General features: G+C 34.9%; 1 protein-coding gene across 3 annotated transcripts in view; it reads left to right on the forward strand.

Moving 5' to 3' along the window:
- The window catches only part of HDX (highly divergent homeobox), a 171075-nt gene that overhangs the window by 32291 nt on the left and 116018 nt on the right, over nt 1-22766 (forward strand). For all 3 annotated transcript variants that reach the window (XM_040467866.1, XM_040467865.1, XM_040467867.1), the window contains exons 2-3: nt 2023-2169; nt 9012-10124. In XM_040467866.1, coding sequence (XP_040323800.1) covers nt 2023-2169; nt 9012-10124 — 1260 coding nt within the window. The remainder of the gene's footprint in view (nt 1-2022; nt 2170-9011; nt 10125-22766) is intronic.

Here is a 22766-nt window from a genome sequence, read left to right on the forward strand (position 1 = left end):
TGAAATTTATTGTCAAATTGGTTTCCATACAACACCCAGTGCTCATCCCAAAAGGTGCCCTCCTCAATACCCATCACCCACCCTCTCCTCCCTCCCACCCCCCATCAACCCTCAGTTTGCTCTCAGTTCTCAACAGTCTCTTATGCTTTGGCTCTCTCCCACTCTAACCTCTTTTTTTTTTTTTTTCCTTCCCCTCCCCCATGGGTTCCTGTTGAGTTTCTCAGGATCCACATAAGAGTGAAACCATATGAGAACCTGCTATGCTTTTTAATGCTTATATCATACTTGAGTAAATTTAACAGTTGTAGCCAGCCAATAGGAAAACATGCCTAAATTTTACAGCAGTTATCATCACACTTGAGGATCACCCATATCTTGCATTCTAGGAATTTTTGTTTTTGTAGTTATAGCACTTCAGAGAAGGATCAGAGCCATTACCCTGTTTACGCATTAGTGAATTGAAGTTTATGTCCCTCCTCAGAACTCATTCCAAAATACCTTGCTTCTAAATCCATACCAGCTAACATATTTTAGGTATTTGCCCTCTACCTTCTGGTTCCTCTCCTGACTGTAGCTGAATTATTTAGGAGAAGGAATTTCACATTGCTTTGAAAGCTGACAGCCCTGATAGCAAATGTTGCTTTGATGGATACCATCACTACCCTCTGGTCCAAACATCCATGAAAGTTTGGTTACATTGCAGAATCAGATCCCCTTCAGAAAGTTAGTGGAGTTGTTGTTGTTCCTGAAAGTTTCAGGGAGAAACTCTACTCCATCTTTCCTGTGTCCTCTCTGCATCTGATTTTGTCTAATTAGATTTCTTAACATTAGATAGAGGTGGAAAAAGTCAGGTATACAAATAGCAATAGATGGCTATATGACTTTTTAATTTCTTTGTGAGACTGCCTTAATTATTCAACATATCCAGAAGAAAGAAAATTATTTTTATTTACATGTCAATGTACTAAATTGTTTCCATATCCAGTATACTAGAATGATTTCTGTTTGGTTTGGCTTATAGTGCTTTTGTTGTTGCTATTTTCCTAATTTTGAAGGGGTAATTTCCTTAGAAAGGATGTTCTTTCTGTAAACTTTTAGGAATAACAATTTCAGTGTGACCACTTTTAATAAGAACCTGAAGTTGCCTTAATCTAACTACAAGAGTTCTTCTTTATAAAATGCACAACTAGAATTCATCCTCTTTAAAAGAAAAAAAAAAGAGTTTGCACTGCCTTTTATTTGTGAGATTTACAGGTTTTCTCTTAATATTAAACACATTGCATATTTATAGGAAGGATAAAATGCATTATTAACATTTCTCTTGTATAATTATGATGGTGTCAATTTAATTAAAATTATGTAATTTTTACATGGTTTGTTTTTAGTAAAATTCACATGATTTTGAATTTTGATTTATATACTATCATGATTAAAAATAATTATTTTTGTTAGTATTGCCTAAAGCAAAGATATTTTTAGTCACCAACACTTTATTTTTAAGCTTTTTAAGAGAGGTTCTGTTTTAATATATAAAATGAACCCCTTTATTCAAGAAAGAGGAAAAATAAAAGCACCCCTTTGTTTCACACCATAGTTTCTGGTTGTAAGACATGTGTCAGATGCCTTGTTTGACAAAGAACAGTGAGTGTTTCTGTTGATAATTGACCATGAATGTATGGGTACCACCATTTCTGTCTTTACTAGACATATTTATTTCTTTGAAAGAACCTTTATTTCCCTATGGACTGACACTAATTAGATAAAGGTTTTCCTCTCTTTCTTTTATTTTGTCTTTAAAGTTAGTTTTGAGGAACAAATTTAATAAGTGTTTTCATTATATATAATTTTCCATTATAACCTGTCTCCCTTTAGCACACAAATTATTGCCCATTGCTGGGAATTAGTTCACTTAAATGAATCTTGCAGTTTCAAAGCACTGAAACTTTATCAAAAAAAAGCATACAAATTTTGCATATACCCAATTTTTATTCCAATTTTCAGAGTATCTTCTTTTATTTTTAGATGAATCTGCGTTCTGTATTTACTGTAGAACAACAAAGGATTTTACAGCGTTATTACGAAAATGGAATGACAAATCAAAGTAAAAATTGCTTTCAGCTCATATTACAGTGTGCACAGGAGACTAAGCTGGACTTCAGTGTAGTCAGGGTAAGTATTGAGGTCTTAACTCTTGAATTTATAGCTTTTTATTGTAAGTGATAATTGCTTCATAGAGTGAAGTCATTAACTTTATAAACAGTTTCATTTTCCTGGTGTAAAAATACTACTTTTTTTTTTAAATATAAGTAATCATTTAGTATGTGTTTCTGTAAACACCTTGAGAACACTAAAACTTTTGCATTGTAAACATACCTCTAAAAAAATCCCAGTCCTTTGAACTAATGAATACATTTAAGATTACTTGTTTATCCTATGCCTGCTTTAAACCCAGAATTAATCTGGACATAACCCACCAAAATGGTATCAGTAAAACAGGCATTTACCAAGGGACTATAGTGTACCTAGCATATTTTCTTCGTGTACTTGAATTTTTTTCATCAGGCCCTTTTTTTTCATAGCTGAAAATGTCAGTACTTTAGCTTTATTAACTAGCTGTTAGCCCGTAACAATAACAGTTGTGGTGGCGCAGTATGGAAGGTTTGTCATCAGGCATTTTTAATTTCAGCATTTTTGTCTTTTTAGGAAAAGCTGGCATTTTTAATGAATACCGCCCCCTTTTTTCTAAGTAAAATACATGCATTTTAATGGGTAACCTAATGCGTAAGGAACAAGAAATCCCAGGGAGGAAGTTTTCCTTTATCACAACCATAGTTATTCAGTTGTAAAAATCAGAGCCCCATGGATGGAACTGGAGAGTGTTATGCTAAGTGAAATAAGTCATACAGAGAAAGACAGATACCATATGTTTTCACTCTTATGTGGATCCTGAGAAACTTAACGGAAGACCATGGGGGAGGGGAAGGAAAAAAAAAAAGTTAGAGAGGGAGGGAGCCAAACCATAAGAGACTCTTAAAAACTGAGAATAAACTGAAGGTTGATGGGGGGTGGGAGGGAGGGGAAAGTGGGTGATGGGCATTGAAGAGGGCACCTGTTGGGATGAACACTGGGTGTTATATGGAAACCAATTTGACAATAAATTTAATATTAAAAAATTATAATAAAATAAATACATACAAAATAAAATAAAGTAAAATAAAATAAAATAAATCAGAGCCCCTAAACTTCTGTGAATGGCAATGAGAAGGTGATAGAGAGGAGACAAGAGATAAATCTAACAGAACTAGTCACAGATTCTATAGTTCCTTTCATGTTTGTCTGAATATGCTACAGACACTTAGGAATTCAAAGATACCTTAGGAATTCAAAGATTGGCAACTTTCCATTTCTTGCCATTCATTAAGCTAATTTGGCAAAGAAAAGGCACACCTGTTTTTAAGTCCATTTTTCTTTTGGAGGACCCTTCAAAAGACCCTAAAGATAAAAATCTCTTGATAAGCAGAATTCTTTGGAAAATCTATTTTTTAACGACTAGAAGATGTATTCACCTTTGAACTCCTAAATTATAGGATGGAAATATCACATGATAACTGTTTTTTATCTGATGAGATCAACCATCTTATTCCGATTTTTGTAAGAACTAGAAATAGTCCTATTGGTAGCTCTGAATTCCCTACTTGAATTTACAGCTTGATTTTCTTTATGATAGAACCAGACTATTTAATGGTTTTTTTGTACCAGATTTGGTAAAATTGTGTATAAAATGAGAGAAAGTATTTTTTTATTAATTTTTAAAAAATATTTATTTTTGAGAGAGAGACAGAGACAGAGAATGAGTGGGGGAGGGGCAGAGAAAGAGACTCAGACACAGAATCTGAAACAGGCTCTGGGGTCTGAGCTGTCAGCAGAGAGCACAACACAGGGCTGGAACTCAGGAACTATGAGATCATGACCTAGGCAGAAGTCTGACGCTTAACCAACTGAGCCACCGAGGCACCCTGAGAGAAAGTATGTTTTAAGGTCAAGGTTGTCCTTTTAGTAAATTCAAATCTTTATTTCCATTTAGTAAACCTCAGAGAAAAATGTTTAATTGCCTTAGAAAGGATAAATGGGTAATATTTCAGATTGATGAAATTGCATTTTATAAGTATAAACTCATTTTTTTTTTCTTGGAGTAACTTTTTTCTTTTTTCCTTCTATTTTATCATTACTTTAAAGTGAAAAGCCTTCTCAAACAGCTGCTTTGTGGACTATGTTACCTTTCATATTTCCAATTTGTTATTGCAATCTTCCTCTAATAACTTATTTGATTGTACTTGTATATTGAGAGTGCTGAAATACAAAGATTTATATTTATGATCCAAATGGTATGGAATCTAAAACAATGAGAATGAGAGAAGTAAACTCCTAGATTGTAAGCTTACAAGTAAAATATTATTTAAGTTTTAAGGAATTGTGTAAAACAGATTCTTTTTGTTCTAGAAGAGTGTAAATCATACAGAAATTCAGTCTTCCTAATCTAAATTCCAACACAATTTTGGTTGCTTTTTCCCATCTGAGGAGAAAGGAGTTGTTTATAGACTCATCATTCCATGACCTCCCCTGCCTTCAATATCTTATTCCAATATTCTACTTGAAAGAGACTTTTCTTTATTATTTTTAATATAGTATTTGTTGTGTTTTCCTCAAAAAAACCCTCAAATACCATGGTACTAAGAACCTGATCCTAATGTAAAATGAACTTAAAAGATTAAGTCCATGCAAAAATAAACAGTAGAGTAATGGAACAGGGAAACCAAAGAAGGAGGTATGTAGAAAAAAACAAACAAACAAAAAAAAAAAAACAGTTTGGAGACCATGAATTTCAAAAAGAGAACTGAAAGAGAATTTTATGGACACCAAGAATTGGTGACCTAATGTCTTTTTCTTTCTTTCTTTCTTTCTTTCTTTCTTTCTTTCTTTCTTTCTTTCACCTTCCTTCCTTCCTTCCTTTCTTTCTTTCATTCTTTCTTTCATTCTTTTTTTTTCTGTAGTATTGTTTTGTTAGTTTTCCCAAATTCTTATCATATCAGTTTTGTTTGATCCATTATTTTCTCTTTCTCCAATGAGTCATTTTGAATGAGAATAATTTATAGCCTATAAGCATTGGTAAATTTTGTATCCTGTAAATGAATAACTTTAAGTAAAATTTAATTTAGTTATTGGGAATGCTCAGGCAATGAATTTATTTTCAGAATTTTTAAAATATTTCTTAAATATACACTTTCCTACTTTAACTTCAATGGAAAATATTGAAAATATGAAACCTTACTTTTGACCCATAGTTTCATTATGGAAATGAATTATTGTACTGTGGTATAAAATAATACTGCTCACTACATGGTAAGCTATATGGGGTGGTTTTCTTCTTCACTAAAGTACCCCAAAGCATTTAATTATTTCTCACATTAATTCTGTTATGTTCTTCCTTTCTTATTTTTGGTGAATAAAATTTCATGGGCATTCTTAGTTTTGGTGCCATCAAGTTGCCTCTAATTGCAATCTCTATACCAATGTTCTGCCTACTTTTTTTATTTCTAATTTGCTATAGAGTAGAATACTATATTTGATGAAATCATGTATAAAATAGGAGAAAGTGTGTTTTAAGGGCAAGGGTTGTGCTTTTAGTAAGGTACCTGTATCTTGTGATATCTATGTTGGCTGTGTTCTTGACAAGTGAGTTTGTTAGCTAGCTAATCTTCATATGCACATGATATTCTACTACATTTTACTTTTTTGAGGGGTTCATAATATAAATATCTAATAAAGTCTATAAGCAACTGTATATGGTATATGTACATATTTCTATGTATAATATATATAATGAACAGTAAAACTATTAAAATAAGCCATAAATTTGCAATACACTAAGATCATTCTTAAACTTCCTGTATTAAGGTATTTATAGTAATGAGAACATTTATTTGTTTTCTTAGAAATATTGCCCAGAGCTGCTTTCCAGATGTAATAGTTCTTGAATTCAAATTTTACAAATTCACTATGCTTTCCCACTGAAAGACTTAAAATGTAATTCTTACAAATTTTTGTAAAAATTATGAACAAATGCATAATTCTTCATATGCACATTTTTCATACTTAAAAAGCCATAACACAGTAATTTATTTTTAACATTTGTAAAATTCACCTTTTTGAACCATACACTGAAATTATATTTATCCAAAAATATTTCTATTTAAATATTTCTTTTGAGTATATACTTTAAATCCCTTCATTTTTCTACTCTATTCTATAAATCCTTTTCATTCTCCTTTGATATTTATATTTATTTGTCATTTTGCTTGTAGTTTACACCTCTGCTATTCAGTAAAACTAAATCATAGTTTAAAATTCCGACAGCCTCATGTGAAGCAAAGTAGAGCATCTACATCTCTGGAATATTTTCTTGTTAGAAAAATACTAATTATAAAAGTAAAATGGCCAAGAAAGATGAAAATTTCGGGAGTTTCTTGCCATAGTGGAAGGAGAATGTGCTTTGAGGTCAAGTGAAATGTATTTTGAATCCTTGCTCTGCCAGTTGCTGACAGGATATCCTTCTATAAGCTACCTAATATTTCTGAACATCAGTGTTTTTATTTATACAATTAGGAAAATAATCAAAGAAGCCAATAAAAATGTAAACACACAGTGAGGATCCAATACATGTTAGCTTTTATTTATGGTATTCTAGGGGTGCCTGGGTGGTTCAGTTGGTTAAGCGTCCGACTCTTGGTTTCAACTTCGGTCATGCTCTCACTGTTTGTGAGTTCAAGCCCCATGTCAGGCTTGGCACTGACAGTATGGAGCCTGTTTGGGATTTCTCTCTCCCTCTCTCTCTGCTCCCTCCCCTGGCTTGCTCTTTCTCAAAAAATAAACAAAAAATTAAAAAAATGTTATTTATAGTATTATAGAAACTTTAATGTAGATTGTATAAACATTAAAAACAGTAATTTTTGTGGTCTTCAAAAACAAATCACCTAAAAGTTAACCAAATATACCTTGCACCATGTTTGTGCAAGGCTAGTTGATTTAATGTTTTCACTTACTTATTTTTTCTTTAATTCATAATAGATTAATGTGTTTTGGTAGTTTATAGTATGGTATGTATTTTGAAATAATTATAAAGTTTGCTGATCACATTAGGGAATGTAATATTTCTTATTACATATTTCTTATTGCATAATCATAATTCAGTATAATACTAGATTGTTACAACAAATCAGTTATATAAAAGTGCATATTTTGTAATCAAATACTAAATGCCAACCTCTTATATTATTTTTATTAATGATATTTTTTTCATTTATAAAAATAATATACACTCACTATATAAAGTTTGGTATGTGGGGCGCCTGAGTGGCTCTGTCGGTTGAGCGTCCGACTATGGCTCAGGTCATGATCTCATGGTTGGTGGGTTTGAGCCCCGCATCGGGCTCTGTGCTGACAGCTCAGAGCCTGAAGCCTGCTTCGGATTCTGTGTCTCCATCTCTCTCTACCCACCCCCCTGCTCATGCTCTGTCTCTGTCTCAAAAATAAATAAACATTAAAAAAAAATTTATTTGGTATGTAAAGTATAGGGAGGGAAATAACTACCATGAATTAATGACAAAGTGGGAAAAATATTTGCAACTTGTGACAAAGTGTTGCTGTTTCTAGTAGAAAATTGCTTTTATTTTTATTTTATTTATTTATTAATATAATTTATTGTCAGATTGGTTTCCATACAACACCCAGTGCTCATCCCAACATCCCTCCTTCCTGCCCATCACCCATTTTCCCCTCTCCTCCACCCCCATCTACCCTTAGTTTGTTCTCAGTCCTTAAGAGTCTCTTATGGTTTGCCTCCCTCCCTCTCTGTAACTTTTTTTTCCCCTTCCCCAACCACATGGTCTTCTGTTAAGTTTCCCAAGATACACATATGTGTGAAAACATATGGTATCTGTCTTTCTCTGCCTGGCTTATTTCACTCAGCATAGCACCCTCCAGTTCCATCCATGTTGCTGCAAGTGGCCAGATTTCATTCTTTCTCATTGCCAAGCAGTATTCCATTGTATCAATTTAAAAAGACAAATATACCAATATAAAAATGAGTAAAGTTAATGGGTAAGTGATTTTATTAATGTAATACAGTAACCATAGAAATTCAAATGAAAATAGCAATTATATACCTTATATTAACTCCTAGGCTAGTAAAGACTACAAAAAGATAATGTAAAATGTTGATGAGGTTGTGGGGAAACCGGACTCTTGGACAGTACTTTGAAAATATCAAAAAATCAAACACTTTTCCTTCTAGGATAGCATTGTAATGGACCAATAGCACAAAGATGCATATACAATGACATGTACTTCATTATGATTTATAATAGTGAATATTTCTAAAAATAACCCAGTAATATCTAGCAATATTAAATTAACCAAGTTGTGATATAGTCATATAACATTGTTAAACATGAAGATTACAAGTATATATTTGTTTAATAATATTATGAGCATTTTCCAATGTCATTAAATACCCTATCTTTAGTATCCTTCCAATGTCTCACTATTATAAATAAATATATGATGGACATAATTCCATATAACTTTGTATATGATTGTTTTTAGGATAAATTCCCAGAAATGGATTTACTACAAAAGGGATGTAAACATTTTTAGGGTTCTTGCTACAGGTTAATTGAATGGGTTTTGAGGACAGAAGCAGTAATACAATTCTATTATCAAAGTTCTTACATAGTTATTGAGTGCAAGTTCTTGAACATGTCTGACCATATACTTTATTTTTTACTTTTTTGACCTTATACTTCAGTTACTTTTTCTTTTATTGTATATTTTTGTTTGAAAAATTTATAGGCTTTAGTTCTATGACAATGAGAACACAATTTATCACATTGAAAGTTTTTTTTTTCTTTTTTTGTTAAAAACATTTCTATAATATCATTTTTTTATCCTTACAGACGTGGGTTGGCAATAAGAGAAGAAAAATGAGTAGTAAGAATTCTGAATCAGGAGCAACAACAGGAACTCTTCCCAGTACCTCTTTGACAGCTCCGGACATTACAGTCAGAAATGTAGTTAATATCACTCGACCGTCAAGCCAACAGTCTTCTTGGACATCTGCCAATAATGATGACATTGTAACTGATGCATACAGTCCAGCAAGTTCATCAAGTAGGCAAGGGACAACCAAACATTCAGATACACAAATTACAGAAGCACATAAAATTCCTATTCAGAAAACTGCCAGTAAAAATGATACTGAGTTTCAGTTGCACATTCCTGTTCAAAGACAAGTAGCACACTGTAAAAATGCTTCTCTGCTCTTAGGTGAAAAAACAATTATCTTGTCAAGACAGACAAGTGTGCTAAATGCTGGAAATTCAGTATACAGTCACACAAAGAAAAACTATGGAAGCGCTTCAATGCAGGCCTCTGAGATGATGGTACCTCAAAAGCCATCTATGTGCCACCGACCTTGCAAAATTGAACCAGTTGGAATTCAGAGGTCATATAAGCCTGAACACATGAGTTTAGCATCACAAAACTTATGTGGGCAAAAGCCACCTATTAGAGACCCTTACTGTAGAACGCAAAACTTGGAAATCCGTGAAGTATTTTCATTGGCTGTTAGTGATTACCCCCAGAGAATTCTGGGAGGAAATGCCCCACAGAAGCCTAGTTCAGCAGAAGGAACTTGTCTGTCCATTGCAATGGAGACTGGAGATGCTGATGATGAGTATGCCAAAGAAGAAGAGTTGGCATTGATGGGAGCACAGATACCAAGCTACTCAAGATTTTATGAAAGTGGCAGATCCCTTGGAGCAGAGAACCAAAGTACAGTACTTCCTGGACCAGGAAGAAATATGCCAAATTCACAAATGGTGAATATTAGAGACTTGGCAGACAATGTACTCTATCAAAGCAGAGACTACCATTTGACACCACGGACCTCATTGCATTCAGTAGCTACTACAATGTACAGTAATACAAATCCATCACGGAGTAATTTTTCTTCACATTTCGCATCATCAAACCAATTGAAGTTATCACAAAACCAAAACAATTACCAGGTAATGTATACATTCATTTTATAAAATTTTTAAAAAGCTTTTTTTGGTGTAAAAAGCTGTGTTTGATATCCAGTTAAACATGAAACCTGGGTCACTTAACTCATACTGTGTTTTTTTGTTTTTTTTTTTGTTTCTTTGTTTTATTTTTTTTAATGTTCATTTAATTTTGAGAGACAGAGACAGAGCAAGAGTGGGGGAGTAGCAGAGAAAGGGAGAAACAGAATCCAAATCAGGCTCCAGGTTCTTAACTGTCAGCGCATAGCCCAATGTGGGGCTCGAAAACACAAACTGCAAGATCATGACCTGAGCAAGTCCGCTGCTTAACTGACTGAGCCACCCAGGTGCCCCATCACTTAACTCACACTTTGAAGTAATTTGAGATTTTTTGCTTCAAATTGGTAGTTTGAGGTCAACTATTTGCCGAATGTTATGCTGTCTTTGTCATGTTTAAATTGCTTAGTTTTTTTCCCATGGAATATAATCATGGAAGCTTTCTCCTGACATTTAAAATGATTTTGTTCAGGAATTATTAGTCTTATGGGAAGCATGGCATTTCCCATTACTAAAATAAGACTAAATTGACTAGGTTCATCCACTTGAACATAGATTATTCCTGTGATGGTTTTTACTTGCAGTTTTGGAAGCTGTCAATAGATGAGTGGTGGTTTCCATGCATAACTGGCAAAGCAAGTCAATCATTTCCCCAAGAGATGATGGCTGAGAAGTCACAGTATGCAGTAACTCAGCCAACTACTTTTTCTAAAAGTAAATACTTTATTAAAACATCAAGTGGAATATCGATCAAGTTTTAAAAATGTTTATAAAGAAGAGACATTCAGATTTAAATGTAAAGCAACTTCAAACCTGTGTAATAATAGGTGTTATTTCTACACTGCTTCACATATTCAGTTGTTTAGATATGCTTCAAATAATCTCAAAAGAGAGGTGAAAGCCCACCTCAGAACATCTCTTAAGACCAAGATTTCTCTGAAAAACATGTTTCTGTGAATTTGAATAGCAGGACATGGATGTTTGCTATTTTTCCTTGCTAATAGCTAGACACTTTGATTTTTTCAACCACAGTATTTAAGTATAATCTGGACTTAAGGGGCATCTGGGTGGCTCAGTTGGTTAAGCCTCTGATTTCAGCTCAGGTCATGATCTCGAAGTTTGTGGGTTTGGCCCTACCTTGGGCTTTCTGCTGTCAGCACAGAGCCTGCTTTGGATTCTGTCTCCCTCTCTCTCTGCCCCTCTCCCATTTGTGTTCTTTCTTTCTCTCTCTCTCTCTGTCAAAAATAAATAATACAAAAAAATTAAAAAATCTGGACTTAACGTGCTTCCAGGCTATTCTCAACCAATATAAGGAACCAAATTCTCTTAACTCCCTCCATCTTATAGCTCCCTGCTTCAAAATGAAAAGCAGTAACAGAGTATAGGCAGAATCTCTCTGGCACCTAGCCCTAACAGAAGAGGACTCTGTCATCATCATTAGTATTCATTTACTATTGAGAATCTACACATTTTTCTGTGTTGTTCTTTCCTAAAACATGCTTAAAGTAACAATGAATCATACTATTAAGATCCTCACACAAACCAGTTTTAATTTACCTTCTCTTTTACTTCTTTACCCCATTAGTGTTGTTCTTAATAATAGCCATAACAATAACATTTACCATCTGTTGAGCGTCTTCCACATACCAGGCATCATCAGTCACCTTATATACCTGATCTCATTGAATCTTCTGGACATATAGGCCACTCTGAACATATAGGTAATTTATATATATTTTGGTAACTTGCCCAGGATCACACAGCTAGTATGTACATGACAGAACCAGGATCCCAAGTAAGAAATATATCATGTGGTTATTTTTTTTTCTGTTTTACTACACAGCCTAATGATTTCAACTGTGTAGAGTATTTGGAAGCCTGAAAGTGCAGTTTAATTTTTATTTTTTCATAAACCAACAACTTCCTTAAAAATAAGTTAACCTATGTTTTACCTTAAACTTTTTTAATGTTTATTTATTTTTGAGAGAGAGAGAAAGAGAGAGTGTGAGTGGGGGAGGGTCAGAGAGAGAAGGAGACACAGAATCTGAAGCAGGCTCCAGGCTCCAAGCTGTCAGCACAGAGCCTGATGCGGGGCTCAAACTCACAGACCACATGATCATGACCTGAGCCGAAGTTGGACACTTAACTGACTGAGCCACCCAGGTGCCCCATATGTTTTACCTTTTTACAATCTATATTTTTTTTCCTGACAGAACACTTAAAATTAAATTTGTTTTATATAAAAGAACCTCTTAAAAGGAAAAAGCTTAGCAACTTTTTGGAATAGTAATCTCTTTAAAGAAAGGCAGCCTGACAACAATGAAGAGCATCGGCTTAGAGCCTGATAGGCCTGGATTCAAATCTAGGTTCTGCCACTTTCTACTTGGGAGGACTCAGGCAAGTGGCATAACTTCTCTGTTTAACAGTTTCCTCATTTATATAATGTGGTTAGTAACATCTGTTTCACAGGAAAGCTGTGACATGATTATGTCACAATCAGTGCAAAGCTACTTTTATATTCCCTGGCACATAAACTGCCTTATACATATGACATTGTAGTTGGAAAATTATTGAAACTCTGGTAGCCCAGGTCTCCTTTATATTCAAATAAAATATTTCAAAAGCCCACAATTATCACAGGGTAGTTGAAGAATAAATACCTGTAGTGCTGACTGAAAGAAGACTGAAGATTACCCATCAACTTTACCATAATGTGTGTACACTTATTAATATTATACCACACTTCCTCCAACTTGACCTTAGATTGTATGGGAAAGCGTGTTTGCAGAGAACCTTGGGGCATTGTTTTGCCCCTCCTTTCTCTTAGTTGAGATTTGGGGAAATCAAAGCAGCCTGGGGAAGTGTAGTCCATGAAAATGTCTTAGTCCATTTGGGCTTCTATAACAAACATACGATTGACTGGGATGACTAAACAACAAACATTTATTTCTCACAGTTATGATGGCTTGGAAGCCCAAGATCAAGGTGCTGACAAAGGGCTGGTATCTGGTAAAGGGCTGCTTTCTAATTGATAAATGACTGTCTTCTCACTGTGTCCACATATGGAAGAAGGGGCAAGGGAGTTCTCTAGGTTCTCTATTATAAGGACATTAATCCCATTTATGAAGGCTCAATTCTCATGACCTAATCACCTCTCAAAAGCCCATCCCCCAAACACCATCACACTGGTGATTAGGTTTCAACATATTAATTCAACTATGACACAAGCATTCAGTCCATGGTAGTTATTCTCTAAAATTTAGAAGAAGTTCTATTACCAAGATATATTACTGTTAGGTGAGGACTTAGAAAAATAGAATCTATGGCCATATTGGCAACTTCCTAGCTGTGAAACTATAAGCAAGCAATTCTCATTAGTTTCTGACTTTAGGACTGTATAACAAAGATATCTGCCTCTTCTTCCTGTTACACCAGGTATCTTCAAGCTGAGGTCTTCCTGCAAGAAGGTCTAGTTCCAAGCTATCTAGGTGAATGAGAGCAAATTGAGGGAATCCTAGAGGATGCTGAAAAGTTGAAATCAGATCTGTTTTGGAACCTTTTGGGAATGCCATATTAATATTTGAAGTGGTAGTAAGGAAACTGTCAGGGGGTGCCTATATCAGGATACTATAGTTTAGTTCCTTTTTTTTTTCTTTAGAGGACAATTTATTTCATTTTATGTAAACCTTATTTTTTTGATAGTTTCAAGTTTTTATTTAATATTATTTTTAAAATTTACATCCAAATTAGTTAGCATACAGTACATCATTAGGGAAATACAAATAAAAACCACAATGAGATACCACCTTACTCCTGTCAGAATGGCTAACATTAACAACTCAGGTAACAACAGATGTTGGCGAGGATGCGGAGAAAGAGGATCTCTTTTGCACTGCTGGTGGGAATGCAAGCTTGTGCATCCACTCTGGAAGACAGTATGGAGGGTCCTCAAAAAATTAAAAATATAAATACCCTATGACCCAGCAATTGAACTACTTGGTATGTATCCATGGGATACAGGTATGCTGTTTCGAAGGGACACATGCACCCCAATGTTTATAGCAGCACTATCGATGATAGTCATTTTTTTATTTAACTTCCAGTTAGTTAACATACAGCATAATATTAGTTTCAGCTGTAGAACTTACTGATTGATCATTTATATACAACACCCAATAACCACCACCACATGTGCCCTCCTCAATACCCATTGGCAACTTAACCCATTCCCCCACCAACCTCCACTGCAGCAACCCTAAGTTTATTCTCTATAGTTAAGAAACTATTTTATGGTTTCCTTCACTCCTTTTTCCCCCATGTTGATTTGTTTTTTTTCTTAAATTCCACATGAGTGAAATCATATGCTATTATTTGTCTTTCACTGACTAACTTATTTCCCTTAGCATAATGTTCTCTATCTCCATCCATGTCATTGCAAATGGCAATATTTCATTCTTTTTTTTTTTTCAACGTTTATTTTCTATTTTTGGGACAGTGAGAGACAGAGCATGAACGGGGGAGGGGCAGAGAGAGAGGGAGACACAGAATCGGAAACAGGCTCCAGGCTCTGAGCCATCAGCCCAGAGCCGGACGCGGGGCTCGAACTCACGGACCGCGAGATCATGACCTGGCTGAAGTCGGACGCCCAACCGACTGCGCCACCCAGGCGCCCCATTTTTTTTTTAATTTTTTTTCAACGTTTATTTTCTATTTTTGGGACAGAGAGAGACAGAGCATGAACGGGCGAGGGGCAGAGAGAGAGGGAGACACAGAATCGGAAACAGGTATTTCATTCTTTTTTATAGTTGAGGAATATTCCCTTGTATGTATATACCACACCTTCTTTATCCATTCATCAGTCAATGGACATTTGGGCTTTATTCATAATTTGGCTACTGTTGATAATGCTGCTATAAATAATGGGGTAAATGTACCCCTTCAAATCCATATTTTTGTATCCTTTGGGTAAATATCTGATAGTGCAATTGCTGGATATTAGAGTAATTCTATTTTTAGCTTTTTGAGGAACTCCCATACTGCTTTCCAGACTTCCTGCATCAGTTTGCATGGCCACCAGCAGTGTAAGAGGGTTCCCCTTTCTCCACATCCTTGCCAACACCTGTTGTTTCCTAAGTTGTTAATTTTAGCCATTCTGACAAGTGTGAGAAGGTATCTCCTTGTAGTTTTGCTTTCTATTTCTCTGATGATGAGTGATCATGTGTCTGTTGGCCATATGGATGACTTCTTTGAAAAAAAAGTCTATTCATGTCTTCTGTCAATTGTTGACTGGATTAAATGTTTTTGGTTGTTCATTTTTATATATTCTTTATATATTTTGGTTACTAACCCTTTATCAGATGTGTCATTTGCAAATATCTTCTCCAATTCTGTAGGTTGCCTTTTAATTTTGCTGATTGTTTCCTTAGCTGTGCAGAAGCTTCTTGTCCTAATGAAGTCTCAATAGTTCATGTTTGCTTTTGTTTCCCTTGACTCAGGAGATGTATCTAGTAAGAGGTTGCTATTGCTGATGGGAAAGAAGTTACTGCCTGTGTTCTCCTCTAGGATTTTGATGGTTTCCTGTCTCACATTTAGGTCTTTCATCTATTTTGAAGTTATTATTGTGTACAGTGTAAGAAAGTGGTCCAGTTTCATTCTTTTGCATGTTGCTGTCAAGTTTTCCCAACACCATTTGTTGAAGAGAATGTCTTTTTTCATTGGATATTCTTTCCTGCTTTGTTGAATATTAATTGACCATTTAGCTGTGGGTTCATTTTGGGTTTTCTATTCTGTTCTATTGATCTAGATGTCTGTTTTTGTGCCATTACCATAGTGTCTTGATCACTACAGCTTTGTAATATAAATTGATCCTGGCATTGTCATGATTTTACCTTTGCTTTTCTTTTTCAAGTTTACTTTAGCTATTTGAAATCTTTTTTAGTTCCATACAAATTTTAGGATTGTTTGTTATAGCTCTGTGAAAAATGCTAGTGTTATTTTGGTAGGGATTATATTATGTGTGTAGATTGCTTTGGGTAGTGTAGACATTTTCATAACATTTGTTCTTCCAATCCATGAGCATGGAATCCTTTTCCATTTCTTTGTGTCATCTTCAATTTCTTTCTGGATTGTTTTATACTTTCCAGAGTACAGATGTTTTAACTATTGAGGTAAGCTTATTCCTAGGTATCTTTTGTTTTGGGTGCAGTCGTAAATAGGATCAATTCCTGAGTTTGTATTTCTGCTGCTTCATTATTGATATATAAAAATGCAACAGATTTCTATATGTTGATTTTGTATCCTATGACATGACTGAATTCATGTATCATTTCTAGCAAATTTTTGGTGGGGTCTTTTACATTTTCTATATAGAGTATCATGTCATATCTGAGTAGTTAACTTCCTCCTTTCCAATTGGATGCCTTTTATTTCTTGTTGTCTGTTTGTTGTGGCTAGGACTTCCAGTATTATGTTACATAACAATCGTGCAAGTGGGCATCCCTGTCTTGTTCCCGACTTTAGAGGAAAAGCTCTCAGTTTCTCCCCCATTGAGGATGATATTATCTGTGTGTTTGTGGTATATGACATTTATTACATTATGTTCTCTCTAAGCCTACTTTGTTGAGATTTTTTATCATAAACGGATACTGTATTTTGTCAAATGCTTTTTCTGCATCTATTGAGATGATCATATGCTGCTTATACTTTCTGTTCTTTATGTGGTGTATCATGTTGATTGAGTTGTGAATATTGAGCCACCCTTTCAGTGGAGCAATAAGTCCCACTAGATTGTGGTTTATTATTTTTTAAATGGATTGTTCTATTTGGTTTGCTAGTATTTTATTGAGAATTTTTGCATACATGTTGATCAGGGATATTGGCCTGTTCTTCTCTTTTTTAGTGGAGTCTTTATATATTTTTGTTATCAAGGTAATGCTGGCCTCATAGAATGAATTTGGAATTTTTCCTTCAATTCCTAGGCATTTTTTGGAATAATTTGAGAGGAATAGTTAAGTCTTCTTTAGATGTTTGGTAGAGTTCACCTGTGATAGCTATTTGGCCCTGTACTTTTGTTTGTTGGGACATTTGGAGTTACTGATTCAATTTCTTTGCTGGTTATCAGTCTATTCAAATTTTCTATTTCTTCCTGTTTCAGTTTTGTAGTTCATATGTTTCTAGGAATTTATCTATTTCTTCCATGTTTTGCAATATGTTTGCATATAGTTTTTCATAATACTCTCTTATAATTGTTTACATTTCTGTGGTGTTGGTTATTTCTCCTTTCTCATCAGTGAATTTATTTTTTTTAGTCTTTTCTCATTTCCTTTTGATAAGTCTGGCTAGAGGTTTATCCATTTTATTAACTTTTTGATAGAACCAGCACCTGGTTTTATTGATCTGTTCTTTTGTTTGTTTGTTTTTGTAATATTTATTTCTACTCTAATCATTATTATTTCCCTTTTTCCACCTGTAGACATTGTTCGCTATACTTTTTCTAGCTCTTCTAGGTGTAAGATTAGGTTGTTTATTTGAGATTTTTCTTGCTTCTTGAGGTAGGCCTGTATTGCTATATACTTCCCACTGAGGACCACTTTTACCTTATCCCAAAGGTTTTTGACCTTTGTGTTTTCATTTTCATTTGTTTACACTGTTGGTGGGAACACAAACTGATGCAGCCACTCTGGAAAACAGTATGGAGGTTCCTAAAAAAGTTAAACATAGAACTACCTTATCATCCAGGTATTGCACTTCTACCCAATTCAGTGATACATGTACCCCAATGTTTATAGCAGCATTATCAACCATAACCAAATTATGGAAAGAGCCCAAATGTCCATTGCATGATGAATGGATAAAGAAGTGATATGTATATATACAGTGAAATATTAGTTAGCCTTAAATAAAGAATGAAATTTTTCCATTTTTACCTACTTGGATGGAACTAGAGAGTATTATGCTGAGGGAAATAAATCAGTCAGAGAAAGACAAATACCATGTGATTTCACTGGTATGTGGAATTTAAGAAACAAAACAAACAGTAATAGGGGGGAAAAAGGAGAGACCATACCTAGAAACAGGCTCTTAACTATAGAGAGCAAACTGATGATTACCAGATGGGAGGTGGGTGGGGATTGGGTTAAATAGGTGATGGGGATTAAGGAGGGCACTTGTGATGAGCCCTGGGTGTTTATGTAAGTGTTGAATCACTAAGTTGTACACTTGAAACTAATATTATACTGTGTGTTAACTAACTGGATTTTTAATAAAAACTTAAATATAAAGTCCACAACTATTAATGTGTTTATGTTTATGTTTATTTTGTCTTTTAGTTCTTTTAGTTTTTACTTTATATATTTAGGTCCTCTGATGTTGGATACATAAACATTTAGAATTGTTATATTGTCTTGATGGATTTGACCCCCTTATCATTGTATAATGTCCTTCTTTGTCTCTTTTTCACCTGTTTAGATTAGTTTAATTTGTCTGATATAAGTATAGAGATTTCTGCTTTGTTTTACAATGTGCTTGAAATATTTTTCTGTGTCTTCATATACAGTCTTTGCATGTCTTTAAGCCTAAAGCGAGTGTCTTGTAGGCAGCATATTATTGGCTCATGTTTTTTTTTTTTTCCATCCATTCAGGTAATCTGTTTCTTTTACATTTACTTCTCCCATCAAGTTTTAGGTTATAGATGCTGTAGTTTACAGGATTTTTATATTGTGTAACCAATCACAAGTTTTGGCACTTATAGTTATTTTTTACTTTGTTCTTTTAACTTTTAAAGTATAGGTGTAAGCAAGTTATGCACCACCATTTCCATATTACAGAGTCTAACTTTATTTATATTTACTATATATAGTATTTTGTTGCTTTACTACCATATATTTACAATTACCTGTGAGTTTTATTCTACCTTTATATGTTTTATGGTATTAGCATATTTTTAATATTATTAGTAGAACTCCCTTTAACATTTCTTGTAAGGCAGGTCTAGTAGTGGTGAACTCCCTCAGCTTTTGTTTATTCAAGAAAATATTTCTGAAGGACAGCTTTGCTAGGTATAGATTCTTGGCTGACAGGTTTTTTTGTTAATATTTTGAATATATAATTCCATTATCTTCTGGCCTGAAAAGTTTCTTTTGAGATACCTGCTTATAGTCTTATAGTGGCTCCCTTGTATGTAACTTCTTTCTTCTTTCTTGCTGCTTTCAAAACCTTTCTTTGTCTGACTTTTGACGGTTTAGTTATAATGTATCTTAGTATAATCCTACTCAGGTTCAAACTATTTTGGGTCCTTTTGGCCTCATGGATATGTCATGTTAATTTTACTCCCCAGGTATGGGACTTTTTCAGCCATTTTTGCTTCAAATATACTTTCTACATTATTCTCTTTCTGGCATTCTCATAACGTGGATATTGTTTTTTAATTGTGTCCCATAAATTCCATGGACTTTCTTCCCTCCTTTTTATTCTTTTTTCTTTTTGATCCTGTGACTATGTAATTTCAAATGGTCTATCTTCTAGGTTTCTTCTTCTTTTTTCTGCATGATTGGGTCTGCTTTTGAAGCTCTCCATTGAATTGTTCAATTTAGCCATTGTCTTTTTCAGATCTATGCTTTCTAGTGTTTTTCTTTGTTTTTCCAATGGTTTCTATTTCTTTGTTGAACTTCTCTTTTTGTTTATGCATTACTTCCCAAATTTCATTTTTTTGTGTGTATTCTTGTAGTTTACTTCACTAGTTCACTTTAAAGGGATTGTTCTAAATTCTTTTTATGAATGTTCATAGATCTCCATTTATTTAGGGCCAGTTTTTGAAATTTTATTATGTTTTCTTTGGTGGTGTCATGTTTAATGATTTTCATGATCCTTGATTGTTTATTTGGTGCCTGTGCATTTGAGCAAGCAGTCTCCTCTTCCAGACTTTATAGGTTCTCTTTGGCAGAGACAGTTCTTCACCAGTCAGCTCACTTTGGGTTTCTGAATATGCCTGTTGGCAATGTCCTTGAGAATATGGAGCTTGCTATCAGGATCTATTTTGGGGCAAGGTTACTGTGAGCTCTGAGTTCGCTGGGCTTCCCCTGGCTGAGAACAGTTGAATAGGACTGCTGGCTTGATTCTGTGTACAAGCAAGGCTGTAGGTTGTGTTCCACAGTTGCCTGGGTTCCCTGGACAGGCTGTATAGATGGTTAAGTCTGGGTACAATATTCAGTAATAGATGATACTTTGAAATGGTTCAGTATAACAGAATAGACCCCAGAGTCTTCATGTCTCCTTGTTTGTAGATTTAAATCAGGCAAGAGCGGGTACTGAATTCCCTAGCCAGATAAGGTTACCAGTTTTACTTTTGCGTGGAAAGCCATGGGCTTCTGCTCTCTAGGTGCCACTTCAAGCTAGGTTGTTGGATGAACTGTTCAGCTTTCAATGTGCTCATTCGGTTCCCTGGTTGGTAAGGGTGAAGGCTGTATTCAGCCATGGAATGGGCTACAAATTTGCTTCTGCGGGTAGAACAAGAGAGCTATTTTCAAGACTGGAAAGGCTTTTTGGTTTTGGTCTTGACTCAAGTCAAACCATACCACCAAGCTACCTGACTGAATGGGGTCACTGGCTGTGCTCTGTGGATGATCAGGTTTTCCTGCCAGAGTCTGCACTCAAGTATTGCTGGGATATGCAGCTCTCCAGGTGTTTCAGCCAGGCTTTCTTGTCAGTTGGGACTGGGAGCTACACTTAGCAGTAGGCATGGTCAGAAGTAGCTCCACTGCTGAGCATACAGGATGACCAGCCCCCAGAAGCTTCCTGTGTATTCCCAGTCAGGGTCTCTGGTCTAAGGGTCTGGAGCTATGCTCATCAATGAAAGGGGTTATTAATTAGCTCCTCTACCTGGGCAGGTTGACTCCAAACTTGGAAAAGCTCTTTATTCATGGTCTTGATTCAAGTTGACTTACTGTCCAAGTTCCCTAGCTGAACAATGCCACTGACTTTGCTCTGTGGATGATGAGCTTTGCCTGCCACACTCTGATCTAGTGCTGCTGAATTGTGCAGCTTCAATGTGTTCTGGCTAACCTTTTCTGGTTAGGTATGGCTGGGAGCTACATTCAGCAGTGGATTTGGCTATGACTCAGCCACCTTGCCTGGGTGGAGACAAACCAGACTCTAGGGTTAGAAAGCTCTTCATTCAAAGACCTGAATCAGACAGACTTGTACTTTGCTGAATTCCCTGGTCAGACTGCACAACCATGTTGGCTCTGCAGATAAGCCAATCCACTGGGTGGGACTACTACTTGGGCATTGCAGTTAGGACTTTGGTCTGCCAAATCTGAGTGCTGGTTGGTGTCAGCCCCTGTGTGTAATGAGTCACTTTTGCTGCTTTCAAGATTCCTTGTATGTGTCTTTTGACAGTTTCATTATAATGTATCTTCATGTGAATGTCTTTGAATTTATCCTAGTTACAGTTTGTTGAGCTTTATGGATTTGTATGTCAATGACTCCTCAGTTTTGGGAAGTTTTCAGATATTATTTATTCAAATAATTTATCTTCCTCTTTCTTTTTACTTTTCCTTTTGGGGCTTCTAATAATACACATATTGCTCTGCTTGTTAATGTCTCATAAGTTTCTTTAGGCCCTGCTTACTTTTTTTCATTCTTTTTACTTTTTGCTCCTCAAACTTGATAATATCAAATTACGTTTGTTCAACTTTACTTATTCTTTCTTCTACTTATTCCAGTCTTCTGTCAAACTCTTTTAGTGAATTTTTCAATTTAGTTATTGTACTTTTTAGTTCCAAAAATTCCTTTTTGGTTCTCTTTATAATTTCTATCTCTTTGATGATATTCTCTTTTTGTTCATATACCTTCTTCCTGATTTCCCTTAGTTCTTTGTCCATGTTTTCCTTTAGCTCTTTGAGCATATTTAAGATAGCTGTTTTAACATATTTGTCTAGTAAGTCTGATATATGGGTTTTCTTCAGGGATATTTCCTGGAGATTTTTTCCTTCGAATGGACAATGCTTTTTGTATATATCATGATATTTTTTATGGAGTATTTGAAAAACAACTGTCTTCCACTGCTTGCATTCTGGGTCTGTGCGGTTCAAGACAATTAATTAATTAATTAGCCTGGTGTAAAAGCTTAAAGGCTTTGCAGGCCTTTTCTGGGCATGTGTCTCCCCTGGTTGTATGTACATGCTTTTTACTGATTACCCTACTATTAAAAGTCTTAATTTCCCAAAGAGTCTCACTTCTGCTTCTTCTAATAAAAACTCCATGAAATTTCCTACCTTTTACAATGTGGAATTTTTTTGATTAGTCTATGGCTTGATTGCTGTAGAACTTTGACTGATTTTTAAACCTACCATAATGTTATTCTTGTCAGTCTCTATTTTTAGTGTTTCTGTGGGGGATGAAACTGTGGAGCTGTCTAATTCTTTATCTTGCTTTATCTTTATCTTTATCTCTTTGTTGTTTGTTGTTTTAGATGACAAAGCAAATGTAGCAACTCATATAATGTTATTGCAAAAAAAAAATCCAGGGTGTTTGATTTCTTTCAAATGCCTATCTTTTGGTTTAACAAAGAGATGTGTGCAAAGCAAAGACTTG

This window comes from Herpailurus yagouaroundi, unplaced genomic scaffold (assembly GCF_014898765.1).
Source record: "Herpailurus yagouaroundi ecotype Mexico unplaced genomic scaffold, PumYag 67623, whole genome shotgun sequence".
NCBI classification, from domain to species: domain Eukaryota; kingdom Metazoa; phylum Chordata; class Mammalia; order Carnivora; family Felidae; genus Herpailurus; species Herpailurus yagouaroundi.